Genomic DNA, 23,196 nt, shown 5'->3' with positions numbered 1-23,196 from the left:
CACGCCCTGCGTCTTGCCAGTGCCAGGGTTAAAATGCACACACACAGGTGCCGAGATACAGTAAACAGGGAGTTTAAACAACGCATTAATCTAACAGTCTGACTGATTTCTTCATAACTATAATTTAAGTCAATAAAGACTAAATGTGGATGTTTCGCTCACCAGTTGTTGTCTCTGCTCAGCCTGCTGTAGTGTAACATTAGTCCATTGCAGTGTCGGCGTTACAGGCGGGCCATGGGGGTCCAGGCCCGTCCAAAAAGGTCACTGTGCCCCCTCAGTTGAATTCTCTCCTGACAAAAAAACTAAACTGAAATAACAGCTAAGCTATAAGTAAAATTAAGTTATTCAGTTTGGTAATGGAAGGACTTAACACTGCAATGCAAAATAAAGCACAAACAGTGATATTTTTGCATTTAGGAGACTAGGACATGTACTTGGGCTTGATTACATTGTTTTCTATTGGAGTGTCCTAACTGGCCGCGAGCAACACAGCGCTGCACAGCGACGTTTTGTCTGAACTTCTATCAGATACACGGTTCCTATGTTTTCCTGTCACTCATATTGAGAGGAACGGCTGATTAGTTTAGATAAAATGAGCCGAGAAAACCGGGTCAGTTGTCCTGGATGTAAATGAAAATATTAACTTGATTACTGACACTTTCAGCACAGGCATGGACGCTCGCAGTTATATGTAATAAAGTTCACTAGTGAAACTTTATTACAAGCTACCTGTCAGAGTTTGCGTATAACGTTTGTTTTTAGATTTTTTTTTTTTTTAAATCTAGCTCAATAGAAAAAAAATGAGAGAAAGTAGAGCTACAAACTGGTGCATTAAAGCACAATTAGGACCAAGAGAGTAAAAAGCATCCTGTGCTCCTCTCATATCTTACTTTTTCTACCTGTTTGGATTATTCTGTTCAGTATTGTGGAATAAAACAATGGACTAATGTTACACTACAGCAGGCTGAGCAGAGACAACAACTGGTGAGCGAAACATCCACATTTAGTCTTTATTGACCTAAATTATAGTTATGAAGAAATCAGTCAGACTGTTAGATTAATGTGTTGTTTAACTCCCTGTTTACTGTATCTCGGCAACTGTGTGTGTGCATTGTAACCCTGGCACTGGCAAGACGCAGAGCTGGCCTTAGGAGTTATATGTAGCCTCCAGTACCTCCTCATTTCACTACAGAAACCATAATAAGGTGGCAGTTGGCTGGAGAAGATCACTACATAACAACCTACTTGCTCTTGGCTATATCGTAAGTTATTTCCAGTAAATATCACAAATAAAACGTGTGTTTTCTGATAAAAAAAAAAAAGTACGAACGTAGGAATATAACAAGTACTACTAACCCATATTTTAAGTGCTCCAGCTCCAGTCTGATCTGGAGCTCACAGCTGATCTGTACGTGGTTTGTTTACATGATATAACAGAAGTGCAGATTAAACGTATTCAGTGGACAGAGAGCGTCCGGTGCTATGCGATGCAGCGCGATAGTCGGACGCTCGCATCCAGTTAGGACACGGTGTTAATTTATAACCTGATTTTGTGGACATAACAGCATGTGTATGCGTGCGTGCGCGCCTGTGCGCATAAGTGGCAGTATGTATACACCTCTCTGTCAGTTTATTTCTTTCATGAAACATGATCATGTTAAAGATACACTTAATAAAGGCTATATGAGGTGAAAAAAATGCCCCTCCTGTCAAAGCTGATTGCCCGTCCGGCCCTGACACTCTGGCGCCGACCCTGGCCTGAGTAGTCATTTAAATAATAATAATAAATTTGTTCTCCTATTAGCGCTGAAAATATTGATCAACAGGAAATTAATTAATTAGAGAATTGATTAATTGTTTAGGTTTTAATATTTTAATTGAATGTTTCTCACACGTTAATATTTGCTGTTTTACTTTCACAGAAAACAGAGAAAAGCAGCATATTTCCACATCAGAGAAACTCTAGTTATGAAATATAAAGATTATAAATGTTCAACTTTTTATTTAAACTGAGATGAAACAGAGAAAATTAACAAATCTGAACATTTCAAAAACTGGAAACAGATCTTATTTTTATTAGAGAAATGATTTAAATTAATTAATAATCTATAACGCAGTCAGGACTCAATCATCTGTTGTGACTTCTTGCTGTAGTTTTTACCTAATTTTAATATTTTGCAGCGAGGATGACGACCACTCAGAAACACCGGGAGTTTGTCAAAGAGCCGATGGGAAACAAGTCGGTGACGTTTCTGCCGGGCATCGGAAAGGTTCTGGGGCGGAGGCTGGAGCAGCAGGGCTTCGAACAGGTGGACCAAACACACAAAAATACAGCGTTTACATCCGTCATGTATTTGAGATGATCAATTATTTTATTATCGTTTTAATCTGTCGATATTTTCTCTATAAAATTCATATTCAACTCTGAGTTGTTGTCAGTAAACCTGACAGTCCCAACTCAAAGGTCCACTTACTTGCCTTTTCCGGGGCTTTCAACCATGTATACTTATATAATAAAGACCTTTTTATAAATTCAAATTTAAATCAGTTTAATAACTTTTATTGTAAACTTGAATCTCTGACTGTTCATCCGCGTTCTTCTTTTTTTGTGTGTGATTTTCATGGTTTTTTTTAATGTGAGTTTTTGTGTGCATGTTTTTTTTTGTGTATTTTTTCATTTGGTTTTCCGTGTGTTTTGTTTTTTATATATATATTTTTGTGTTTGTCTTGTTTTTTTTGTGTTTTTCATGTATTTTTTGTGTCTTTCGTGAATTTTTTAATTTTTAATTTAATTTTTTGTGGGTTTTGAGTTTTTGTTTTTTTCTGTTTTCCCAGTTTTTTTAGTATTTTAAATGTGTTTTTTTATATATATATTTTCTATGTGTTTTTTCATGTATTTTCAGTTTTTTCATGTTTTCTGTGTGATTGTAATGTATTTTCTGTGTGTTTCCAGGCCAACACAGTTCTGGGTCAGCACCTGGTGCGAAATAAAGACCGCGAGAGCTTCCCCCAGTGGCTGATGAGCACCAGCGGCGCAAACTCCCGTCAGGCCAGATTGTGCTATGACTGTCTGGGGGAGTGGTGTGACAACAACCTCTGAGACTCCGCCTCTTCACTAGAGACCCCGCCTCTTCCTGTTCATCCCGAGCTCCTCACTTCCTGCGTCTGAAGCTTCAATCACAGCTCATAACTCTGTTGGCTTTAAAGCATTTCAGCCGGCTTCTCGCCAGCTCGCTGTGACATCACAGGTGTTTGTTTCCTGTTTTTATGAGCTTGTTTCTTTGGGGAAAGTTGAATAAAAGCTTTGTGTCTGAATAGCTGGTGGTGCGTTCAGGGTCTCTACGGAACCTGTAAACTGGTGACACATTAAATCAACGTCAACGAGGTCATGTTTCATTCAGTTTGCAGTATTTCACAAGAAAAGAAGCAACACTAAATAAATGTTGTACAATAGAAGTATTTTTCTGTTTTCTCCATCTTGTGTCTGTGGAGGACAGAACCTGCTCAAAATAAAAAATAAATGAATAAATTAGGTGATAATTATGTGTAGAAAAAATATTAAAAATAAATGTAGCCATTAATTAATTGATAAAATGTGACAAGTTTGTTTGTTTTAATTTGCATCTTTATTTATTTATATTTGTATTAATTCCCTTATTTGTTTACTCTTCTGTTTAATTTTCCTTTTTATTTATGTATTTATTTGTATACATTTTTTTATTAATTAAATTAGTATTTATTTTTAAATGCATGTAAATATTTATGTATTTTTGCTTTTTTTTTTAATTATTTCTGCAGGATTTCCCTTTGCATTTCACCCCTTATTTATTTCCCCAAACGTATTTATTATTTATCAATGTATATACATGCATTTAAAAATAAATATAAAATAATTAAAAAATAAATGCAAAAATATATAAATACATTTAAAAATCTATAAAAATAAATATATGAATAAATAAAATTAAACAGAGGAGTAAATAAAGCTCCGTTTGATCTCCACGACGTCACCGAGCTCCGCGATGCCGCGGACACTGATCTGCTTCCGCTTCTCCTGGTCGGCCATGTTCACACAGAGACAGCCGGCAGGAGGAGAGCAGAGAGCGGACTGAGAGGTGAGGACGAGCCGCTGGAGTGAAGGAGAATCACCTGGCAGGTAGAGAAGATCACCTGGCAGGTAGAGCAGGAAGAACAACGAGCAGACACGAAGACACGCCCACAGAGGAGACCAGCTGTTACTGAGGGGGCGGGACCTGGAGTGACCTGGAGTGACCTGGATGGACCGAGAGTGAAGTCATATTACAGAATAAAGTCAGAAGTCTACTAGAAAAAAAGTTGTAATATTATGAGAATAAAGTCATAATATTGTAAAGTAGTAATTTTAAGTTTTTTTGTTTTTTTTTCTCGTAAAGTTATGACTATTCTCACAATATTACAACTTTTTCTTGTAAAGTTATTACTTTTTTCTCACAATATTACAACTTTTTCTCGTAAAGTTATAACTTTATTACTTTACTCTGTCGCACATTTGCACTTTGGCCCTCACTGCATTAGACTTATATACCATATACTTAGACTATAAAAAAGTTCTAATATTACTATTACTATTTACTCAACTACATTCAGCTGATGATCCAGTAAAAAGTGTTGAATGCAGGACTTTTACTTGTGGTGGAGTATTTTCAGTGTGGTACTAGTACTGGGATCTCAGTACTTCTTCCACCACTGCATCTGAAATATGCTTTAAATTATAATAAACTTATATAAGATAGTTGGTTTTTCTGTACAGACGTAAAATCTGATCTGAATATTAACGTAAAAATATAAACATAAAATCTACAAACAAGTTTTTCCATCCTTAAAAAAATGTTTTATTCCTTTTTATTTTATATAATTTTCTTTTCAAGATTTAGCTATGGCCTGAGGCGCTACAGATAACTCCTCAGGCACGCCCTGCGTCTTGCCAGTGCCAGGGTTAAAATGCACACACACAGGTGCCGAGATACAGTAAACAGGGAGTTAAACAACACATTAATCTAACAGTCTGACTGATTTCTTCATAACTATAATTTAAGTCAATAAAGACTAAATGTGGATGTTTCGCTCACCAGTTGTTGTCCCTGCTCAGCCTGCTGTAGTGTAACATTAGTCCATTGTTTTATTCCACAATACTGAACAGAATAATCCAAACAGGTAGAAAAAGTCAGATGTGAAAGGAGCACAGGATGATTTTTACTCTCTTGGTCCTACTTGTGCTTTAATGCACCAGGTTTGTAGCTCTACTTTCTCTCACTTTTTTCTATTGAGCTAGATTTAAAAAAAATCAAAAAACAAACACACAAACGTTATATGCAAACTTTGACAGGTAGCTCGTAATTAAGTTTCACTAGTGAACTTTATTCATCAAATCAGTCAGACTGTTAGATTAATGTGTTGTTTAACTCCCTGTTTACTGTATCTCGGCACCTGTGTGTGTGCATTTTAACCCTGGCACTGGTGTAGCGGAGTTAATGATTACACTTGCCATTACTAACTCTGTCTTAATAGGTTTAAATGTATGTGCACTGAATTTAAGTTATTATTTGTCATCTGTTTCAATATCATTTTATTTACTTTATTATTTACTTTATTATTTAATTATTATTATTAATTTTATATATTATTTACTTTATTATTTAATTGTTATTCAGTTTATATATTATTTACTTTATCATTTAATTATAATTATTCATTTTATAAATTATTTACTCTGTTATCTGATTATAGTGGAGGTTGCCATGGAGACCGTTGTATGTACATAGCATGAGCGCCCTCTACTGCGCCCCTGCAGACTTGACAGGTGCGCCCCGCATCTTGTCAACAGTCTGCATGTGCCGTCTCCGTGGTAGGTTGACTTTCAATTAGCTCCGTAAATATAGAGATTATAAGCCTTGTTTTTATGGGTAAAAGTGTGTTTTCTGTAAATTGTATGTCGAGCTAAGCTTCCAAGTACTAGAGAAAATGCTGAATGTTGATATTAGTTGCCTCTTTGATTGTGTGGAGTGGTTTGTTGAACACGCCACGTTGTTGGTGACTTTGCTAGCTTAGTCTGAGCTGTAGCTGGCTAATCAACAGCAACTTCAACTGATGTCATTTTGTTTTTAGCATCTTTGAGAAGCTTTGTCGCTGTGAGACTGACTGTGGGAGATCTAACATCATCTCTGTATTACCAGAATAAATGGCGAGTTGGAGCCAAAAGTGACGGTGTGTGTACATCATTAATAACACAATGCAAGAGAGAGTACACAACTGCTACACTGGTGCCGTGGCCCGTTCTTCTCCTTGGTGTTGCTGCGGACTCAACGTCAAGACCGGAGTTTCATCTGCTCCACCAGCTGCGCAATCGGCTTTCCATGGTGCCGTGAGTCGCAAATGTGATTGGAAATCTGACAAGTGTAACTTTCTAAGGACTATATTTTGTGATTAGCGGATTTGAGTGACTTAATAGAAAAGGACTTTACATGTAGGGATGTTAATGGGATTCACTGTGTACATGTTATTGGTCTATTGCTATATATAATTGTAAACTGGGGGGGTAAAAAAAAAAAATATATATATATTCTGCTAGGATTTTATTATTATTATTTTTCTTCCTCTTCCGTGAGTCGAAGCAATTTGTGTGTCGTTTGGGCATTATATATATATATATATAATTATTATTTTTATTTTTATTTTTTCCTGTATGGGGGACAAAGTGTAAAAAAAAAAAAAAATCACTTGATAGTCATAGTGTTAAGTTTTTTTTCTTCTTTTCACTGAAAATGGATGGGCCTAATGTGTCGGGTATTGGCAGGGGTACGAGAATGTGGTTTAGTCCACTTTCAAATGTGAACGAACTAGGGAAAAACCTGTGACATCTAACCCTCATATTGATAAGGTAAATAATGTGGGGTGTGATAATACTTATGGCACTGCTGATGTAGGAGCAGAGGGGCAGTCTACACCTTCTGATCAGGATGTTGAACATGTTCCACTTACTGCTCTGAGTGACTTAGTGAAACAGATAGGGGCCAGCATTGATGAAAACATTGTCTCCTGTCTTAAGTCCATTCCAGCCAATGATGTTAGTGTGCCTCATTCGTCCACTGCTGATCTTTCTAAGGTTAACCTGACAGTTAGCCATGAGAGCTATGAACCCCGCCCTTTCAGGGGAGACAACACTGACAGACTTACAGTCTCTGAGTGGGAGGAATCTGTCAGGATTTATCTGAGTCGGAGGGGCATTGAGCTGTGTGACCAAGTAGAAGAAGTGCTCAATAAGCTACAAGGGAAAGCACGGGGTGTTGTGATGGTTGGGCTACGTAGCAAACCCTCGTTAGACTTGATGTCAGGCCCACAACCTGTGTTCGACATACTCAAACAGCACTTCAGTGAATCTGTGGTCTCTTTTATGCCTCTTGCTGACTTTTACGACACAAAGCCTTGCCCCACTGAGACTGCTGTTGACTACTGGATTCGGCTTAACAAAGCCATTGACATTGCTGTGGATGGACTAAAGAGACAAGGCAAGACTCTTGACAACCCCGCTCGTGAAGTGACAGTCATGTTCACTACTCATTGTCCCGATCCTGAACTGTGTTTAATCTTCAGCTGTAGGCCACTGGAGGAATGGACTGCCACTGATGTTCAGGTGCGGCTGGACGAGCATCACCGTAAACGGCGTCTCAAGCAGCGTCAATCTGCAGGCCCAGCTGATCGCTTGCAGCCTGCCCAGGCTGAAGAGGTTATTCGCAGCCATGTTCAGACTACAGAGAGCCCTTCTACCCCGCAACCGCATACAGCCGGTAGACCATTTCCAAATCAGAGTCAGTCTCTTGAGCATGTCATCTCTCTTCTGGAGCGCTTGCTGCAGCGTGAGTCCTCTCAGCATTCCAGACCTCCTCGATCAGGGACTTGCAGCCGCACAAGGTCGCGGGGGCCATGTGCCGTTTGTGGGAATGATAATCATGACACTGTGTCCCACTGTAGGAGTGAACGTCTTTGCTTCCGCTGCCATGCTGCTGGACATCAAGCGATGACTTGTCCTGTCTCCCTTGTTCCTGCCTCGTCTGCTGCTCAGCCTGGCGGTCCAAGTCAGCAGAGAAACTAACTGGCCCACATGAGCAGGGGACTAGTGGAGGGCCAGTTAACATGTCCCCACAAGAACAGGAGGATGTTGATCTTGAATCTGTTTACTCACAGTTCTGTGCCTCAACAGGTGATGACAATATGGTGATAGTTCAAAACACGCAGAGGCTTTCTGCTACTGATAACCTTTTCTAAACTGATGGGCTGGTCCAGGATGCTGTGAAGCTTCGAGCCATGCTGGACAGTGGCTTGATGGCCTGTTCCTTGAGCTCTCGCATGCTTCCCCTCTTGGAACAAGCTAATGTGGTTTCTCCGGGCTCTGTCTCTCCTACATCAGTTGTTCTCATTGGTTGATCTGTTGGCCAAGTATGAGTCCATTTTCTCCCGCCACAGGCTGGACTGTGGGAGAGCGAAAGACTTTGTCCACCGCATCCGACTGAGTGACAGCAAACCCTTCAGACTCCCTTATCGCCGTCTGTCTCCATCACACTACGAGAAGCTGAGAGTGGCCTTGAATGAAATGGAGGAACGTGACATCATAAGGAAGTCTACCAGCGAGTATGCCTCACCTCTTGTCCTCGTCTGGAAAAAGAACGGAGACTTGCGGCTCTGCACTGATTTTCGTTGGCATCCCTTGCCTCACCAGGCTGACGCCTTGGCTGCCCTCGGAGGGAATGCGTTCTTCTCGACCATGGACCTGACCTCTGGTTATTACAACGTGGAGGTCCATGAGGAGGACAAGAAGTTCACTGCGTTCACCTCTCCATTCGGTCTGCATGAGTACAACAGGCTCCCACAGGGCCTACGCAACAGCCCTGCCACGTTCATGAGGATGATGATGGCTGTCTTCGGTGATCAAAACTTCTTGAGCCTCTTGTGTTACCTGGATGACATACTGGTATTTGCTCCTGATGAACAGCTGGCGCTGCAGAGGTTGGAGATGGTGTTTGAGAGGTTACAGGCGCACAACCTGAAACTAGCTCCTAAAAAGTGCCACTTCATGAGACCCTCTGTGAAGTTTCTTGGACATGTGGTGAGGAAGGATGGCATCTACCCTGACCCTGAGAAAGTCAAAGCCATAGTGGACTTGGATGACAGAGATTTGATGGAGGGCACTGGCACCCCCTCTCCTTCCAAGATCAGATCCTTCCTTGGAATGGTTGGCTTTTATCAGCAGTTCTTTGAGGGATACTCCTGCATCAGCAAACCGCTGTTTGCACTGACGTCTGGGGTGAGGAGGCCTCGTCATGCCAAGAACAAAAGGAGCCCACCTGTGATCAGGAGGCTCACCTCTGCTGACTGGACACCTGAATGCAGTGAGGCTTTCGAAAAGCTGAAACAGGCATTGCTGGATAATGCCACCCTTGCTCATCCTGACTTTGGCAAACCTTTCTTGCTCTCGGTGCGGCGCTGTCACCGTTGTGTGGTCAGTAAGTCTCCTGAACCAGAAGCCAGGGCGCCACTCGAGAGTGTTAAGACATCCAGACCTCTTGAGTTGGTTTGCATTGACTTTTGGTCTGCGGAAGACTCCTCCAACAAGTCCCCTTGATGTTCTCGTAGTAACTGACCATTTCACTAAGCTGGCTCAGGCCTATCTCTGTCCCAATCAGTCAGCCAAGGCTGTCGCTCATCAGCTGTGGAACAATTTCTTTTGCATCTATGGCTTCCCTGAACGGGTGCACTCAGATCAGGGTGCGAACTTTGAGAGCAGTCTGATCGCAGAGATGCTCCAGGTTGCTGGTGTTGAGAAATCTTATACAACGCCCTACCACCCCATGGGCAACGGAGCGGTTGAGAGGTTCAATCGCACCCTTGGAAATATGATCAGAGCCCTTCCGCCGAAAGCCAAGCACAGATGGCCCCAGCACCTACGATCTCTCACCTTCTCCTATAATGACACAGTTCACGAAACCACAGGCTTTGCTCCCTTTCAACTGATGTTCGGCAGAACGCCCAGGCTGCCTGTGGACATGATGTTTGAGTCTGTGCTTATGGATGACCAGGTGATGGATTATGATGCCTATGTACAGTGTCTCAGACGGGACTTGGCGGAGGCTATCAGGATTGCCCAGGCCTCAGCCACTAAGCAACAGGGGAGGCAGGCTGATCTATACAACCGCAAGCTGAGAGGGGCACCTGTGGATGTTGGGGACAGGGTCCTTTTGGCTAACAAGGGGGAACGCGGACGGAGGAAGCTGGCTGATCGCTGGGAGAGCCACCTCTATACTGTCGTGGAAAAACATGAGAACACTCACACTTTCAGACTCAGGAACTCTGCAACAGACCGAGAGAAAGTGGTCCACAGGAATCTGATTATGCCTGTGAATTTCCTGCCTGTTTCAACTGAGCATGAGGACTGTTCTTCAGTCAGTGGCCTGACCGATGGGGATGTGGATGAGTCTGTGTTGGATGCAAATGATAGGGGCTCTGTCATGCTGCCTGAATGTGGACCTGAGGACAGGACTGTCACATGGATCTCTCAGCTCCCAGCCTCCACGGGAGATCAGTCAACTACTGCAGAGGACGTTCCTGCTGCTGATGACTCAGTGGAAGCCGTTGACGAACCTGACCCGACTATACCTGACCCGACTATACCTGACAATCCAAACTTGACTAGGGAGAACAGACCACACCAGTCCGATATTTGTGACCCAGCTGTGAACACTGACTATTCTGTGGACTTTGCTGACTCTCGACCTGCTGTTGTTTCGCTGCCTCCTGATGCAGGTTCTGTAGTTCAGTCAGGGGCAGACCAAACCCTTTCCAGTGATAACACACGGAGAGTGACGAGATATGGGAGGGTTGTTAGACCTGTTGTAAGGCTTATTCAGCACATGAGCCAGAAAGTTCTTGCTGGTCGTTAATGGTTATGATGTGTAGTTGCATTGGTACATAAGTGAATGTATTGCTTCTTCTGTTTGGTGGGAGATTATTATCATTTTTTTTTCTCTCTCAGAATAGACACCTGTAAGTGAGTATAGGTAATGTGTATGTTCAGGTGGTTCATGATTGTACTGTCTTAATGATACAATATTTGAGTAGCCTAACATGTAGATGGGCATGTTTTCCTATGGATGTTGGTAGGCTTTGCAATCCTTTCACATTCTAATTCTTAAGGAATAGTCTTTATGACTGGAATACTTGACATCTGTGATCTGAACAGTACTGTACACACAGAATTTTTTTTTCTTATCTTCTGTATATTGTTGGTACCTTGTATGTTCTGTTCTATGGTGATCTGGCAGCTCAATCTCACTTGTTCATTTTGGTTTAGCTTGAATGGGCAAGTGAAAATCAGCAGGGGGGAATGTAGCGGAGTTAATGATTACACTTGCCATTACTAACTCTGTCTTAATAGGTTTAAATGTATGTACACTGAATTTAATTTATTATTTGTCATCTGTTTCAATATCATGTTATTTACTTTATTATTTAATTATTCATTTTATATATTATTTACTTTATTTAATTATTATTATTCATTTTATATATTATTTACTTTATTATTTAATTATTATTATTCATTTTATATATTATTTACTCTTATCTGATTATAGTGGAGGTTGCCATGGGGACTGTTGTGTGTACATAGCATGAGCGCCCTCTACTGCGCCCCTGCAGACTTGACAGGTGCGCCCCGTATCTTGTCAACAGTCTGCATGTGCCGTCTCCGTGGTAGGTTGACTTTCAATTAGCTCCGTAAATATAGAGATTATAAGCCTTGTTTTTATGGGTAAAAGTGTGTTTTCTGTAAATTGTATGTCGAGCTAAGCTTCCAAGTACTAGAGAAAATGCTGAATGTTGATATTAGTTGCCTCTTTGATTGTGTGAAGTGGTTTGTTGAACACGCCACGTTGTTGGTGACTTTGCTAGCTTAGTCTGAGCTGTAGCTGGCTAATCAACAGTAACTTCAACTGATTTCATTTTGTTTTAGCATCTTTGAGAAGCTTTGTCGCTGTGAGACTGACTGTGGGAGATCTAACATCATCTCTGTATTACCAGGTACGTGTTGTATATTTTTATATTTGTATTAATGTTGGCTTGTATGTAAAAATCTTGTGAACAGTCTGCGTATGCCGTCTCCGTGCATCTTTGAGAAGCTTTGTCGCTGTGAGACTGACTGTGGGAGATCTAACAGCATTTCTGTATTACCAGAATAAATGGCGAAGTGGAGCCAAAAGTGACGGTGTGTGTACATCATTAGTAACACAACGCAAGAGAGACTACACAACTGCTACACTGGCAAGACGCATGGCGTGCCTGAGGAGTTATCTGTAGCCTCCAGTACTTCCTCATTTCACTACTGAGGAGTTATCTGTTAGCACCCAGTACTTCCTCATTTCACTACAGAAACCAATCTCATTATGAGCGCGTTCACATGAACGAGGAGGTGTTTGCAACATATAACCAATCAGAGACATTGACAAGTCTACTGACAGCAGACAGAGTGGCACATTTAACAAAGAGTAAACTATATCAGACAAATACGAAGAAGTTAAACACTTAATCCAGACTAAAAGTAACATAGTTGAAGCTGCCAAATGCAGGAAGGACAGCTGGTGAAAGAAAAAACTGGATGTGTGAATGCGGAAATTAACAGATTTATTAATTTAACGGAACACTCAAAAGTCAGATATAGTCGTCTAAATATAAATAGCTTTAAAGAGTGTAATAAATAAATGGATTACACCTATTTTAAACCTGCGTTAACAAATTGGCGTTTATGACTTTTTAAACCTCCTTTCACCTGCTTTTCCCCCTCTGTGGCGGTGTGAAACGGACTCGATAGGAAGTAAAAATAAATAAATATAAAAACATAATTCAAAGCGGTAAACACCCTCAACATAAATCCAACTGTCCTTTTTGCATTTGTCAGTTTTAACTGTGTTGTTTTTAGCCTGGATTATGATTTAAACTTCTTCATATATGTGTATTATGATCATACAATCACCGCACTGAGCTCTGATTGGTCAGTAGGAGGTGCTTTCATAGGAGTTGATCTCTTATCTGGAACATAACCTGCTCCGGAGCAGGTTAGCCGTTCAGCATAAGTTACCATGGTGATCTACCTCGATAAGAAGTGAACCAGCTTCGTAGTACGGAAAACCCAGAGTTAACCCTGAAGTTACCTCGATAACGCCAAATCCTGCCTCGTAGTACAGGCCTATGGAGCTCACAGCTGATCTGTACGTGGTTTGTTTACATGACGGAACAGAAGTGCAGATTTAACGTATTCAGTGGACAGAGAGCGTCAGATGCTACACGATGCAGCGCGATAGTCGGACGCTCGCATCCAGTTAGGACACGGTGTTAATTTATAACCTGATTTTGTGGACATAACAGCATGTGTATGCGTGCGTGCGCGCCTGTGCGCATAAGTGGCAGTATGTATACACCTCTCTGTCAGTTTCTTTCTTTCATGAAACATGATCATGTTAAAGATACACTTAATAAAGGCTATATGAGGTGAAAAAAATGCCCCTCCTGTCAAAGCTGATTGCCCGTCCGGCCCTGACACTCTGGCGCCGACCCTGGCCTGAGTAGTCATTTAAATAATAATAATAAATTTGTTCTCCTATTAGTGCTGAAAATATTGATCAACAGGAAATTAATTAATTAGAGAATTGATTAATTGTTTAGGTTTTAATATTTTAATTGAATGTTTCTCACACGTTAATATTTGCTGTTTTACTTTCACAGAAAACAGAGAAAAGCAGCATATTTCCACATCAGAGAAACTCTAGTTATGAAATATAAAGATTATAAATGTTCAACTTTTTATTTAAACTGAGATGAAACAGAAAATTTACAAATCTGAACATTTCAAAAACTGGAAACAGATCTTATTTTTATTAGAGAAATGATTTAAATTAATTAATAATCTATAACGCAGTCAGGACTCAATCATCTGTTGTGACTTCTTGCTGTAGTTTTTACCTAATTTTAATATTTTGCAGCGAGGATGTCGTCCACTTCTCAGAAACACCGGGAGTTTGTCAAAGAGCCGATGGGAAACAAGTCGGTGACGTTTCTGCCGGGCATCGGAAAGGTTCTGGGGCGGAGGCTGGAGCAGCAGGGCTTCGAACAGGTGGACCAAACACACAAAACTACAGCGTTTACATCCGTCATGTATTTGAGATGATCAATTATTTTATTATCGTTTTAATCTGTCGATATTTTCTCTATAAAATTCATATTCAACTCTGAGTTGTTGTCAGTAAACCTGACAGTCCCAACTCAAAGGTCCACTTACTTGCCTTTTCCGGGGCTTTCAACCATGTAAACTTATATAATAAAGACCATTTTATAAATTCAAATTTAAATCAGTTTAATAACTTTTATTGTAAACTTGAATCTCTGACTGTTCAGACTCTTTAATGAATCTGATCCACGTTCTTCTTTTTTTGTGTGTGATTTTCATGGTTTTTTTTTATGTGAGTTTTTGTGTGCATGTTTTTTTTGTGTATTTTTTCATTTGGTTTTCCGTGTGTTTTGTTTTTTATATATATATTTTTGTGTTTGTCTCGTTTTTTTTTGTGTTTTTCATGTATTTTTTGTGTCTTTCGTGAATTTTTTAATTTTTAATTTAATTTTTTGTGGGTTTTGAGTTTTTGTTTTTTTCTGTTTTCCCAGTTTTTTTAGTGTTTTAAATGTGTTTTTTTATATATATATTTTCTATGTGTTTTTTCATGTATTTTCAGTTTTTTCATGTTTTCTGTGTGATTGTAATGTATTTTCTGTGTGTTTCCAGGCCAACACAGTTCTGGGTCAGCACCTGGTGCGAAATAAAGACCCCGAGAGCTTCACCAAGTGGCTGAAGGACACCAGCGGCGCAAACTCCCGTCAGGCTGGATCCTGCGATCAGTGTCTGAGGGAGTGGCGTGACAACAACCTCTAAGACTCCGCCTCTTCACCAGAGACCCCGCCTCTTCCTGTTCATCCCGAGCTCCTCACTTCCTGCATCTGAAGCTTCAATCACAGCTCATAACTCTGTTGGCTTTAAAGCATTTCAGCCGGCTTCACGCCAGCTCGCTGTGACATCACAGCGAGCTGGCGTGAAGCCGGCTGAAATGCTTGTTTCCTGTTTTTATGAGCTTGTTTCTTTGGGGAAAGTTGAATAAAAGCTTTGTGTCTGGATAGCTGGTGGTGCGTTCAGGGTCTCTACGGAACCTGTAAGCTGGTGACACATTAAATCAACATCAACGAGGTCGTGTTTCATTCATTTTGCAGTATTTCACAAGAAAAGAAGCAACACTAAATAAATGTTGTACAATAGAAGTATTTTTCTGTTTTGACCATCTTGTGTCTGTGGAGGACAGAACCTGCCAAAATCAAAAATAAATGAATAAATTAGTTGATAATTATGTGTAGAAAAAATATTAAAAATAAATGTAGCCATTAATTAATTGATAAAATGTGACAAAAATGTATGTTTGTTTAAATTTGCTTCTTTATTTATTTATATTTGTATTAATTCCCTTATTTGTTTACTCGTCCGTTTAATTTTCCTTTTTATTTATGTATTTATTTTTTATACATTTTTTTATTAATTAATTTAGTATTTATTTTTAAATGCATGTAAATATTTATGTATTTTTGCTTTTTTTTTAAATTATTTCTGCAGGATTTCCCTTTGCATTTCACCCTATTTATTTCCCCAAACGTATTTATTATTTATCAACGTATATACATGCATTTAAAAATAAATATAAAATAATTAAAAAATAAATGCAAAAATATATAAATACATTTAAAAATCTATAAAAATAAATATGTGAATAAATAAAATTAAACAGAGGAGTAAATAAATAAGGGAATTAATACAATGATAAATAAATAAAGAAACAAATTAAAACAAATATCAATTTGTCACATTTTATCAATTAATTAATGGTTACATTTATTTTTAATATTATTTTTGCCACATAACATTTATTTATTTAGTCATTTATTTATTTATTTTTGATTTTGGCAGGTTCTGTCCTCCATTTGTGACATCCTGATGCTAAACTACAGAATAATAGTCCACAGCCATGTTAGCGCCCCTCAGTGGCTGTGACCAGAACAAGAAGCCTTTACAGATATCAGTCAGTGGAAGAAGAAGTACTCCCATATTTTACTCCAGTAAAAGTACTATTACCACAGTGTAAAAGTACTCCAGGTGTCGGTTGAAGCTCCGTTTGATCTCCAAGACGTCACCGAGCTCCGCTCCACTGATCTGCTTCCGCTTCTCCTGGTCGGTCAGCGGAGCTGCCATGTTCACACTGAGACAGCCGGGAGGAGGAGCACGGAGAGCGGACTGAGAGGTGAGGACGAGCCACTGGAGTGAAGGAGGATCACCTGGCAGGTAGAGAAGATCACCTGGCAGGTAGAGCAGGAAGAACAACAAGCAGACACGAAGACACGCCCACAGAGGAGACCAGCTGTTACTGAGGGGGCGGGACCTGGAGGGACCTGGATGGACCGAGAATAAAGTCATATTACGAGAATAAAGTCACAAGTTTACGAGAAAAAAAGTTGTAATATTATGAGAATAAAGTCATAATATTGTAAAGTAGTAATTTTTACGTGCTATTTTCTTTTTTTCTCATAAAGTTATGACTTTATTCTCGTAATATTACGACTTTTTTTCTCGTAAAGTTATGACTATTCTCACAATAATACAACTTTTTCTTGTAAAGTTCTGACTTTACTCTCAAAATATTACCACTTTTTTCTCGTTAAGTTATGACTTTATTCTCGCAATTTTACAACTTTTCCTAAAGTTATGACTTTATTCTTGTAATATTACGCCTTTTTCTCGTAAAGTTATAACTTTATTACTTTACTCTGTCGCACATTTGCACTTTGGCCCTCACTGCATTAGACTTATATACTATATACTTAGACTATAAAAAAGTTATAATATTACTATTACTATTTACTCAACTACATTCAGCTGATGATCCAGTAAAAAGTGTTGAATGCAGGACTTTTACTTGTAGTGGAGTATTTTCAGTGTGGTACTAGTACTAGGATCTCAGTACTTCTTCCACCACTGCATCTGAAATATGCTTTAAATTATAATAAACTTATATAAGATAGTTGTTTTTTCTGTACAGACGTAAAATCTGATCTGAATATTAACGTAAAAATATAAACATAAAATCTACAAACAAGTTTTTCCATCCTTAAAAAAATATTTTATTCCTTTTTATTTTATATAATTTTCTTTTCAAGATTTAGCTATGGCCTGAGACGCTACAGATAACTCCTCAGGCACGCCCTGCGTCTTGCCAGTGCCAGGGTTAAAATGCACACACACAGGTGCCGAGATACAGTAAACAGGGAGTTAAACAATGTATTAATCTAACAGTCATGACTGATTTCTTCATAACTATAATTTAAGTCAATAAAGACTAAATGTGGATGTTTCGCTCACCAGTTGTTGTCCCTGCTCAGCCTGCTGTAGTGTAACATTAGTCCATTGTTTTATTCCACAATACTGAACAGAATAATCCAAACAGGCAGAAAAAGTCAGATGTGAAAGAAGCACAGGATGATTTTTACTCTCTTGGTCCTACTTGTGCTTTAACGCACCAGGTTTGTAGCTCTACTTTCTCTCACTTTTTTCTATTGAGCTAGATTTAAAAAAAATCAAAAAACAAACACACAAACGTTATATGCAAACTTTGACAGGTAGCTCGTAATTAAGTTTCACTAGTGAACTTTATTCATCAAATCAGTCAGACTGTTAGATTAATGTGTTGTTTAACTCCCTGTTTACTGTATCTCGGCACCTGTGTGTGTGCATTTTAACCCTGGCACTGGTGTAGCGGAGTTAATGATTACACTTGCCATTACTAACTCTGTCTTAATAGGTTTAAATGTATGTACACTGAATTTAATTTATTATTTGTCATCTGTTTCAATATAATTTTATTTACTTTATTATTTACTTTATTATTTAATTATTATTATTAATTTTATATATTATTTACTTTATTATTTAATTGTTATTCAGTTTATATATTATTTACTTTATCATTTAATTATAATTATTCATTTTATATATTATTTACTCTGTTATCTGATTATAATGGAGGTTGCCATGGAGACCGTTGTATGTACATAGCATGAGCGCCCTCTACTGCGCCCCTGCAGACTTGACAGGTGCGCCCCGCATCTTGTCAAGTCTGCATGTGCCGTCTCCGTGGTAGGTTGACTTTCAATTAGCTCCGTAAATATAGAGATTATAAGCCTTGTTTGTATGGGTAAAAGTGTGTTTTCTGTAAATTGTATGTCGAGCTAAGCTTCCAAGTACTAGAGAAAATGCTGAATGTTGATATTAGTTGCCTCTTTGATTGTGTGGAGTGGTTTGTTGAACACGCCACGTTGTTGGTGACTTTGCTAGCTTAGTCTGAGCTGTAGCTGGCTAATCAACAGCAACTTCAACTGATGTCATTTTGTTTTTAGCATCTTTGAGAAGCTTTGTCGCTGTGAGACTGACTCCACTGGCTCCACTGGGAGTTGGAGCCAAAAGTGACGGTGTGTGTACATCATTAATAACACAATGCAAGAGAGAGTACACAACTGCTACACTGGTGCCGTGGCCCGTTCTTCTCCTTGGTGTTGCTGCGGACTCAACGTCAAGACTGGAGTTTCATCTGCTCCACCAGCTGCGCAATCGGCTTTCCATGGTGCCGTGAGTCGCAAATGTGATTGGAAATCTGATGCGTGTAACTTTCTAAGGACTATATTTTGTGATTAGCGGATTTGAGTGACTTAATAGAAAAGGACTTTACATGTAGGGATGTTAATGGGATTCACTGTGTACATGTTATTGGTCTATTGCTATATATAATTGTAAACTGTGGGGGTAAAAAAAATAAATATATATATATATTCTGCTAGGATTTCTTTTTCTTTTTTTTTTTCTTCCTCTTCCTCTTCCTTTTCCTCTTCCGTGAGTCGAAGCAATTTGTGTGTGGTTTGGGCATTATATATATATATATACATATATATATATATATATATTTTTTTTTTTTCCCTGTATGGGGGACAAAGTGTAAAAAAAAAATAAAAGTCACTTGATAGTCATAGTGTTAAAGGGACTATTTGTAACTTTCAGAAATGCTTCTTAACAGCGACACCTGTGGCCGTGAAATCAACGAAAGTCAGCGTCGGGCTCGCGCTTGCTCGCTCTAAATATACCTGAACGAGCATCGCTCAAAACAGTGAGGCGACACACGTCAGCTAAAACCACAATATCACTCTATATTTCAGCTGCTTGGCAGTAATGTTAGCTGACCAGACGAATATCTCTCCATGAACATGATTTAGATCTGATCCTAGTGTTGGCTTTTCCTGCCTAAGTGCAGGCTGAAGCAGCGGGTCTCTGCAGCGTGTCTCCCTGCTCTCTCCGCCCGCAGCCGGAGAGAGCAGAGGAGACACCGGCACCCGGTCGGTAATGAGAGGGTAACGTAACTCTCTGAAGAGCTCCGTCACTTCACAAGACACGGGAAACCTCTGTTGGTCTGGAGGAACTGCAGCATTTATTTCTGCACAAACGTCTCCTGTGCATTCACTAGATATTCTCAGAGCTAAACTCTTCTGCAGTGTGTAGTGAGCGCACGTTCACGTCTAGAGGTGGAGCGAGACAGCGAGGACGCGCGCGCATTCTGAGTGAAGGAGAGCAGGCAGCGGAGACGAGGCTCCAGCCACACGCGAGCGCGCATATGCGAACGCGCATGTGTGGCGACCCGCTACATTTATGCGCGTACAAAGTTACAAATAGTCCCTTTAAGTTTAGAAAATGGATGGGCCTAATGTGTCGGGTATTGGCAGGGGTACGAGAATGTGGTTTAGTCCACTTTCAAATGTGGACCGTGGACGAACTAGGGAAAAACCTGTGACATCTAACCCTCATATTGCTAAGGTAAATAATGTGGGGTGTGATAATACTTATAGCACTGCTGATGTAGGAGCAGAGGGGCAGTCTACACCTTCTGATCAGGATGTTGAACATGTTCCACTTACTGCTCTGAGTGACTTAGTGAAACAGATAGGGACCAGCATTGATGAAAACATTGTCTCCTGTCTTAAGTCCATTCCAGCCAATGATGTTAGTGTGCCTCATTCGTCCACTGCTGATCTTTCTAAGGTTAACCTGACAGTTAGCCATGAGAGCTATGAACCCCGCCCTTTCAGGGGAGACAACACTGACAGACTTACAGTCTCTGAGTGGGAGGAATCTGTCAGGATTTATCTGAGTCAGAGGGGCATTGAGCTGTGTGACCAAGTAGAAGAAGTGCTCAATAAGCTACAAGGGAAAGCACGGGATGTTGTGAAGGTTGGGCTACGTAGCAAACCCTCGTTAGACTTGATGTCAGGCCCACAACCTGTGTTCGACATACTCAAACAGCACTTCAGTGAATCTGTGGTCTCTTTTATGCCTCTTGCTGACTTTTACGACACAAAGCCTTGCCCCACTGAGACTGCTGTTGACTACTGGATTCGGCTTAACAAAGCCATTGACATTGCTGTGGATGGACTAAAGAGACAAGGCAAGACTCTTGACAACCCCGCTCGTGAAGTGACAGTCATGTTCACTACTCATTGTCCCGATCCTGAACTGTGTTTAATCTTCAGCTGTAGGCCACTGGAGGAATGGACTGCCACTGATGTTCAGGTGCGGCTGGACGAGCATCACCGTAAACGGCGTCTCAAGCAGCGTCAATCTGCAGGCCCAGCTGATCGCTTGCAGCCTGCCCAGGCTGAAGAGGTTATTCGCAGCCATGTTCAGACTACAGAGAGCCCTTCTACCCCGCAACCGCATACAGCCGGTAGACCATTTCCAAATCAGAGTCAGTCTCTTGAGCATGTCATCTCTCTTCTGGAGCGCTTGCTGCAGCGTGAGTCCTCTCAGCATTCCAGACCTCCTCCATCAGGGACTGGCAGCCGCACAAGGTCGCGGGGGCCATGTGCCGTTTGTGGGAATGATAATCATGACACTGTGTCCCACTGTAGGAGTGAACGTCTTTGCTTCCGCTGCCATGCTGCTGGACATCAAGCGATGACTTGTCCTGTCTCCCTTGTTCCTGCCTCATCTGCTGCTCAGCCTGGCGGTCCAAGTCAGCAGAGGAACTAACTGGCCCACATGAGCAGGGGACTAGTGGAGGGCCAGTTAACATGTCCCCACAAGAACAGGAGGATGTTGATCTTGAATCTGTTTACTCACAGTTCTGTGCCTCAACAGGTGATGACAATATGGTGATATTTCAAAACACGCAGAGGCTTTCTGCTACTGATAACCTTTTCTAAACTGATGTGCTGGTCCAGGATGCTGTGAAGCTTCGAGCCATGCTGGACAGTGGCTCGATGGCCTGTTCCTTGAGCTCTCGCATGCTTCCCCTCTTGGAACAAGCTAATGTGGTTTCTCCGGGCTCTGTCTCTCCTACATCAGTTGTTCTCATTGGTTGATCTGTTGGCCAAGTATGAGTCCATTTTCTCCCGCCACAGGCTGGACTGTGGGAGAGCGAAAGACTTTGTCCACCGCATCCGACTGAGTGACAGCAAACCCTTCAGACTCCCTTATCGCCGTCTGTCTCCATCACACTACGAGAAGCTGAGAGTGGCCTTGAATGAAATGGAGGAACGTGACATCATAAGGAAGTCTACCAGCGAGTATGCCTCACCTCTTGTCCTCGTCTGGAAAAAGAACAGAGACTTGCGGCTCTGCACTGATTTTCGTTGGCTGAACGCGCGAACTGTCAGAGACGCGCATCCCTTGCCTCACCAGGCTGACGCCTTGGCTGCCCTCGGAGGGAATGCGTTCTTCTCGACCATGGACCTGACCTCTGGTTATTACAACGTGGAGGTCCATGAGGAGGACAAGAAGTTCACTGCGTTCACCTCTCCATTCGGTCTGCATGAGTACAACAGGCTCCCACAGGGCCTACGCAACAGCCCTGCCACGTTCATGAGGATGATGATGGCTATCTTCGGTGATCAAAACTTCTTGAGCCTCTTGTGTTACCTGGATGACATACTGGTATTTGCTCCTGATGAACAGCTGGCGCTGCAGAGGTTGGAGATGGTGTTTGAGAGGTTACAGGCGCACAACCTGAAACTAGCTCCTAAAAAGTGCCACTTCATGAGACCCTCTGTGAAGTTTCTTGGACATGTGGTGAGGAAGGATGGCATCTACCCTGACCCTGAGAAAGTCAAAGCCATAGTGGACTTGGATGACAGAGATTTGATGGAGGGCACTGGCACCCCCTCTCCTTCCAAGATCAGATCCTTCCTTGGAATGGTTGGCTTTTATCAGCAGTTCTTTGAGGGATACTCCTGCATCAGCAAACCGCTGTTTGCACTGACGTCTGGGGTGAGGAGGCCTCGTCATGCCAAGAACAAAAGGAGCCCACCTGTGATCAGGAGGCTCACCTCTGCTGACTGGACACCTGAATGCAGTGAGGCTTTCGAAAAGCTGAAACAGGCATTGCTGGATAATGCCACCCTTGCTCATCCCGACTTTGGCAAACCTTTCTTGCTCTCGGTTGATGCCTCTTCCAATGGCCTCGGGGCTGTATTGTCTCAAGGGGTTGAGGGTAATGATGTTGCCCGACCTGTCGCATTTGCCAGCAAATCGCTCAACTATGCCCAGTCACGCTATCCAGCTCACAGGCTGGAATTCCTCGCACTTAAGTGGGCTGTTTGTGACAAATTCAGCCATTGGCTGAGAGGCCACCAATTCACTGTGTGGACAGACAACAACCCGCTCACGTACATTCTCAGTAAGCCGAAACTGGATGCCTGTGAACAGAGATGGGTGTCGAAACTGGCCCCATACGACTTTGACATCAGGTACATTCCTGGCCCTAAGAATGTAGTGGCGGATACCCTCAGCCGTGAGCCATTTGTGCGACCAAGTGTTCTTCATCGCCTCACAACAGTCCCTTACGGTGCACTCCTGGAGGAAGCAAATGCTTTGGACCTTGACTGTGTGCAGGATGCTTTCCGTCTGTCCTGTGATCCGTTGAGCCGGCTACATGTGCTTCATCCCTTGACGGTGGCTTCCAACACTGCGCCCCTACATCCATCTATCCCCTC

General features: G+C 41.3%; 3 protein-coding genes across 3 annotated transcripts in view; all 3 read left to right on the top strand.

The window, feature by feature from the left end:
• Positions 1-1,173: 1,173 nt before the first annotated feature.
• Positions 1,174-15,146, top strand: LOC141774523 (barrier-to-autointegration factor-like). The gene is made up of 3 exons (XM_074647259.1): positions 1,174-1,262; positions 14,064-14,194; positions 14,858-15,146. Exons 2-3 carry the CDS (start codon positions 14,069-14,071, stop codon positions 15,002-15,004), a joined length of 273 nt encoding a protein of 90 aa, XP_074503360.1. The 5' UTR covers positions 1,174-1,262; positions 14,064-14,068; the 3' UTR covers positions 15,005-15,146.
• Positions 1,182-23,196, top strand: part of LOC141774524 (barrier-to-autointegration factor-like) — a 54,741-nt gene continuing 32,726 nt past the window's right edge. The window contains exon 1 of the mRNA XM_074647260.1: positions 1,182-1,262. The gene's annotated coding sequence lies outside the window, so the exon portion shown is untranslated. The remainder of the gene's footprint in view (positions 1,263-23,196) is intronic.
• Positions 2,187-3,375, top strand: LOC141774529 (barrier-to-autointegration factor-like). Its single transcript, XM_074647265.1, has 2 exons — positions 2,187-2,309; positions 2,954-3,375. The coding sequence occupies exons 1-2, from the start codon at positions 2,187-2,189 to the stop codon at positions 3,098-3,100; spliced, it is 270 nt and encodes an 89-aa protein (XP_074503366.1). The 3' UTR covers positions 3,101-3,375.

Source organism: Sebastes fasciatus, chromosome 9 (assembly GCF_043250625.1).
Source record: "Sebastes fasciatus isolate fSebFas1 chromosome 9, fSebFas1.pri, whole genome shotgun sequence".
In the NCBI taxonomy this organism is placed as follows: domain Eukaryota; kingdom Metazoa; phylum Chordata; class Actinopteri; order Perciformes; family Sebastidae; genus Sebastes; species Sebastes fasciatus.
This window is presented reverse-complemented; position numbering and strand designations above follow the sequence as displayed.

Coding starts and splice junctions, on each gene's coding strand:
- LOC141774529 (XM_074647265.1), top strand. CDS start 2,187: ATGACGACCACTCAGAAACACCGGGAGTTTGTCAAAGAGCCGATGGGA. Junction 2,310..2,953: donor AGCAGCAGGGCTTCGAACAG/GTGGACCAAACA, acceptor GTGTGTTTCCAG/GCCAACACAGTTCTGGGTCA.
- LOC141774523 (XM_074647259.1), top strand. CDS start 14,069: ATGTCGTCCACTTCTCAGAAACACCGGGAGTTTGTCAAAGAGCCGATG. Junction 14,195..14,857: donor AGCAGCAGGGCTTCGAACAG/GTGGACCAAACA, acceptor GTGTGTTTCCAG/GCCAACACAGTTCTGGGTCA.